Source organism: Nicotiana tomentosiformis, chromosome 2 (assembly GCF_000390325.3).
Source record: "Nicotiana tomentosiformis chromosome 2, ASM39032v3, whole genome shotgun sequence".
NCBI classification, from domain to species: domain Eukaryota; kingdom Viridiplantae; phylum Streptophyta; class Magnoliopsida; order Solanales; family Solanaceae; genus Nicotiana; species Nicotiana tomentosiformis.
The window spans coordinates 95,936,791-95,941,541 of record NC_090813.1 but is presented as its reverse complement, the minus strand read 5'-3'; the positions used below and the strand labels follow the sequence as shown (position 1 = coordinate 95,941,541).

The window sequence follows — 4,751 nt, the reverse complement described above, 5'->3', positions numbered from 1 at the left end:
CTTGTGATCATGAAAGCACACAGATCTGGTTTATTGTATACTTTATTGGGCTCTACTGTTATAGGCCCTACTACAGTTTCGGTATTAGATAACTTGTCTGATTTTGATGGCATTAAATTTTGACATATCCCATTGGGGCTTTTGCGGAGAAGGTGGAGCAAATTTACTATATCATCCAAAATTAGGCCAAGGTGGAGATTTGTAATATGGCCAAATTTTCATGACATTTGCCATGACATAATATCCATTATAACAAATTTGTGGTTCATGACATTTGCCATGACATAATATCCATTATTAGGCTAAGGATTTCTTGCTATAAATAGAGGAGTTTCTCCTCATTTGTAAATACACCAACAAGACTTGTCTTCAATTCTTGTTTCTTCCTTTCTTCCTTTATTAAGAGTGTTTTGTATGAGAGTTAAGTGTTGGGAAACACTTGTGTAAACTCTTTCTTTGGAGTGATCTTGTGAGGTTATTCTTTTAGGGTATTTGGGATTAATTAGAGTGTTTACTCTAATTTTGTACTCTCTTTTGTACTCTTATTGTTATAGTAAATTGTTCATCTCCGCTTGTGGACGTAGATCACTTTGACCGAACCACGTTAAATTTGTGTCTTCTTTATCTACTTTAATTGCCGTTGTTATCAACTTTCATTGTCTTTGTTATTGTCATTATACCGTTATTTGGCTAAATTTCGCACTACCCGGGTTCCCGATCCTAACAGTTATTAATAATACATTTTTTCAGGATAAATTATTTTACTTTTATTGTTAAAGTAAAAATTCCTGACTTCATCCATCACTCTTGTTTAAAAGCAAATTAATTCTTTTCTTCTTAGTTTTTATGTTATCCGTCTTGCTTGACAAGTTCGAATTTTCCAACGGAAGCTTCTGCGTAAATATTACTCCATTATTATTATTATTATTATTATTATTTTAAAGAAGCTTCTATGTAAGTTGTTTTGTTTTGTAAATAATACCTGAGGTAAGAGTCTGCAAAGGAAAAGAAAGGCGGAGACAGAAGAACCTATAAAGTTGAAAATAGGACCAAGAAAAGACTAACCAAGGAATTACGTAATATATGCAATTTTGGAGCCAACTACTTAAACCTAGGGAAAAACCCAAGTACCATAATGGTAGTTTATGTGTGTAGTCCTACTCTTAATATTTTTCTTTACATCTTTTTTTTCCTAATAATTTTCCTTTCTTTTGAGCATCGGATCAGACATTAAAGAGTATCTAGGAGCATATTATACAATTCATAAAATTTAAAGATCTATATATTTGGTGAGAAGAAAATCTATGTATAAAAAGACGGGGAGGAAAAAGGGTAAATATGACTGGACAGCAGAACTTGATTTGAACTCGTGATGTTATAAAAATTAATTGAGTTGTCCAAATAGGTTTGTTTACCCGAAAAATCGGATATAGTTGAATTGATAAGTACTTCTAAGGATATGTGATATAGCCTGACATAAATCGTATGTAAAAGTGGAAATGTTTGGATTCTTAGCGATAGAAATGAGATATAAATTATTGAACTAGAAGAATGAGTATATTGAGTAAAAACAAGCTTAAGAGATTTATTCTTCAATAAATAGAAGTAGTCTTTTCTTACAATGTGTCCACCTGCTTGTGCTTACAAGGATTCCCCTTTATAGTAGAGGGATCTTACATTATTTATAATAAAAAATATATAGTGGAGAACTCATGATGAATTGTCTCTTCTCCTGTCAAGATTCTCTCCCCTAGTGCGGTTACAACGGCTCCTGTCTGCGAGCTCGATACTGGCTCGAGCTCGGTATTAGATCGAGCCCTCGGCCTTGAGTTCGAGTTCGACATTCGGGGTGAGTGTCAATCGGTCTGTGCATCTTCGACAACCTTCTTTTTACTTTACGATTCGATTTGGTCATGGGCTTGATAATGATATCGAGCCGATTCCTCGATCGGTCTTGGAGCTCGAGTCTTGTATGTACTATCCTCGGAACTCGTCTCGAGCTCTCACTTCGATCACTTACAATTCGAACTCGATCAAACGTACGGAGGCTGAAATCTATTTCGACCGTATACAGATAGTCCACTCGTTTCTCAGGAAGAATGTGGTGAGAAGCGATATGAGTTTCGACGGCTCGATCGGATTATAAGCTGATATTTTCACTGGGCTCGATCGTGACGTATGTGATAGCTGTCCCTGTCGATTTAGTCTTTCAAGACATTTAATGCACGTCAGACGGTGGTCGGCCACCGCTGATACTGAACCGCCACGGTATGAACCTATAAATAGCCCTTCCATTTATCATTTACCATTTTTACATCTTCAATCCCCCAAATTTTCTTACTCTTTCTTCCTCTATTTCGCCGCTTGTAGAGCCACCTTCATTAGCGTTTGGCACCATCAACCTTTCATCTTCCTTCGCTTTTCTTTCTCTTACATCAATGGCAAAAACTTCAAAAACCGTACCTCATAAGGAGAAAGCTTCCTCTACACGGTCGTCCGGCGACAAGGCGCCGGTGGAGCCGCCTCCCCATGAGTACGTTCCTAACCCGTGTACTCTGAAGATCGATTTTAAGGTTGAAAATTCTTCGTCTGTTCCGGGTCGATATGACCATGTGTCGATGTACATGTGCTCGATAACATAGGGTCATCTCGAGGCTGTGAGGAAAGATTGCAACTGGGGTTCCGAGGTTGTGTTGCAAATTCCCTCTCCCGAAGAGAGCGTCATCACTCATGTGGAGGGGGTTTTAAGTGTTTACACTTACCCCTTCACGTTGGGTCCCGCCGACCCAGTGATCATTAATTTTTGCAAAAGATATCAGGTCACCCTCGGTCAAATTCATCCTTCTCTATGGCGTATAGTAACCTTACTTCACTTCTTCTCCAACAAGGCCGGGGGGCTGGATTTTTCCCTAAATCACCTCATACGATTGTATCGGCCTCAAATCTTTCGAGGACTAATCAGGCTTCATCATCGGGCATCGAAAGCTTTGATGTCGAGCATCAACGAAGACAAGGATCGGGGTTGGATGGGCTGTTATATTCGGGTGAGGACCCGTGACCTCATTCCGAAAGAGAAGATGTCGTTCCCCGAGGAATGGAATTTCGATCGTAAGTGGTTTTCATAAGACGTTGCTTTTCGTATCTTTCTCCGATTATATCTGATATCTTTCTCCGATATACAGCTGCCCCTTGGATTCCACAAGCGGTATCAGACCTTGAGGATTGGGTTCGGAAGTTAGCCTCGACTTCCTCTTATGCCGAACACACTTGGCGTGATTTGGCAAAAGGTAGATGGGAGGCCAAGAATCACGGTAAGGGTCACTTCTCGTGTTCTTTGAAATATTTTTTATGCTCCATTCGTTACCGATTTCCTTTCATGCAGGCGTAACCAAGGATGCCATTTTGAGTAGGGGACCCTTTTCGGGATTGCTTTACTGGAGTCGATGATGCCTCCGACATTAGTGACGCTTCTCTTCTCCTAGAAGAGGCCTAACATTTTATTTCTCGGGTATTGATTTTACTGTGCTTGGTTTCTTCGTTCTTTTCCAAACTTGACTTGTGTTTTTTCCCTACTATACAGGCCATTAGCAGGTTTCGAGTCGACCTCAGCCAGTGTGAGGTCGAGCTTCAGAAGGTCTCGGGGGAGAGAGATGCCAGCGGCTTCTTTACAGCCAAAAGGACGAGGCTATAAAGGACCTCCAAGCAGATTTGGCTAAGGCTCGTGAAGAAGAGGCCGAACTAGATAAGCAGGTGAGCCTCGTTCTGTTAGAGTATGGGTTTGACCCAACTGTGGAAGCTAACCCTTCGTTATCTCAGATGCAGCAAAAGGTTGAAAAGATCGGGTTGCTTCGGGAAGAAGTCGATCAAATCAAGGCCGAATATAACCGGTGGAAGGAGACTATCGACCGCCTGGCTGCAGAAAAAGAAACCATCTTGGCCAAATTATTATCGGCCGATGTTCAGCTTCGAAGCGTCAAGCAAAAGGGTTCGGCTCAGGCCAAGAGGATCGAGGAGCTTGAAACACGGCTTGCTGAGGCCAAGGCGGAGGTTGAGTCGTCGAAAGTCATGGCGGACAAGTCCACTGCCGTGTATCGGGCTGATGCCGAGGCTGCTCAGATGGAGGCAAGAGAGGCAGCGGATACTGTCGACACTCGAGCATATTGGGTTGCCGAACTTGCTAAGTGTCGGTCTCGGAGGGAGACCGTCGAGGAGATACACGCTCGAGGTTTCGACCTTGCTAAAGAGATAAAAAGAGCTAAAGAGCTCGAAGCTGCAGCTGAAGCCTTGGCTTCTGATGGCGATGATAATGATGATGATGATGATGATGATGATGATGATGATGATGGTAGCAAGAGCGGGTCCGAAGATAGGGGGATCCCGGTGGAGAAGAGACAGCTCTCGATGATAACCCAGAAGCTTAGCCCTTAGCTTCTTCTATGTTGCATTCATTTATGTAAACCACCCTTGTATATCTATACAAATATCTTTTTCTTTTACTGCCTTGCTTCGTGACGATTTCATTTATGCCTTGCGGATGTTTTTATGAGGATTTAGGTGATTTCATCGAATTCGGCCTTTGTAGCCTTTAATTTGACTGAGTGATTGTTTTGAACTCGAACTCAGAATATCTTATCCCGTGGGCCTTTTATGACCGAGTGAGTGATTGCTCAAACTCGAAGTAAGATAGCCCTTAGGCTTTAATTTGAGTGAGTGATTGTTTCGAACTCGAACTCAGAATATCTTAGCCCATA

General features: G+C 41.5%; 1 protein-coding gene across 1 annotated transcript; it reads left to right on the top strand.

Moving 5' to 3' along the window:
* The first annotated feature begins 739 nt into the window (after nt 1-739).
* Nucleotides 740-4,496, top strand: LOC138906618 (KNR4/SMI1 homolog). Its single transcript, XM_070195797.1, has 5 exons — nt 740-3,108; nt 3,183-3,311; nt 3,383-3,508; nt 3,581-3,750; nt 3,817-4,496. The coding sequence occupies exon 5, from the start codon at nt 3,817-3,819 to the stop codon at nt 4,426-4,428; it is 612 nt and encodes a 203-aa protein (XP_070051898.1). The 5' UTR covers nt 740-3,108; nt 3,183-3,311; nt 3,383-3,508; nt 3,581-3,750; the 3' UTR covers nt 4,429-4,496.
* Nucleotides 4,497-4,751: the final 255 nt, after the last annotated feature.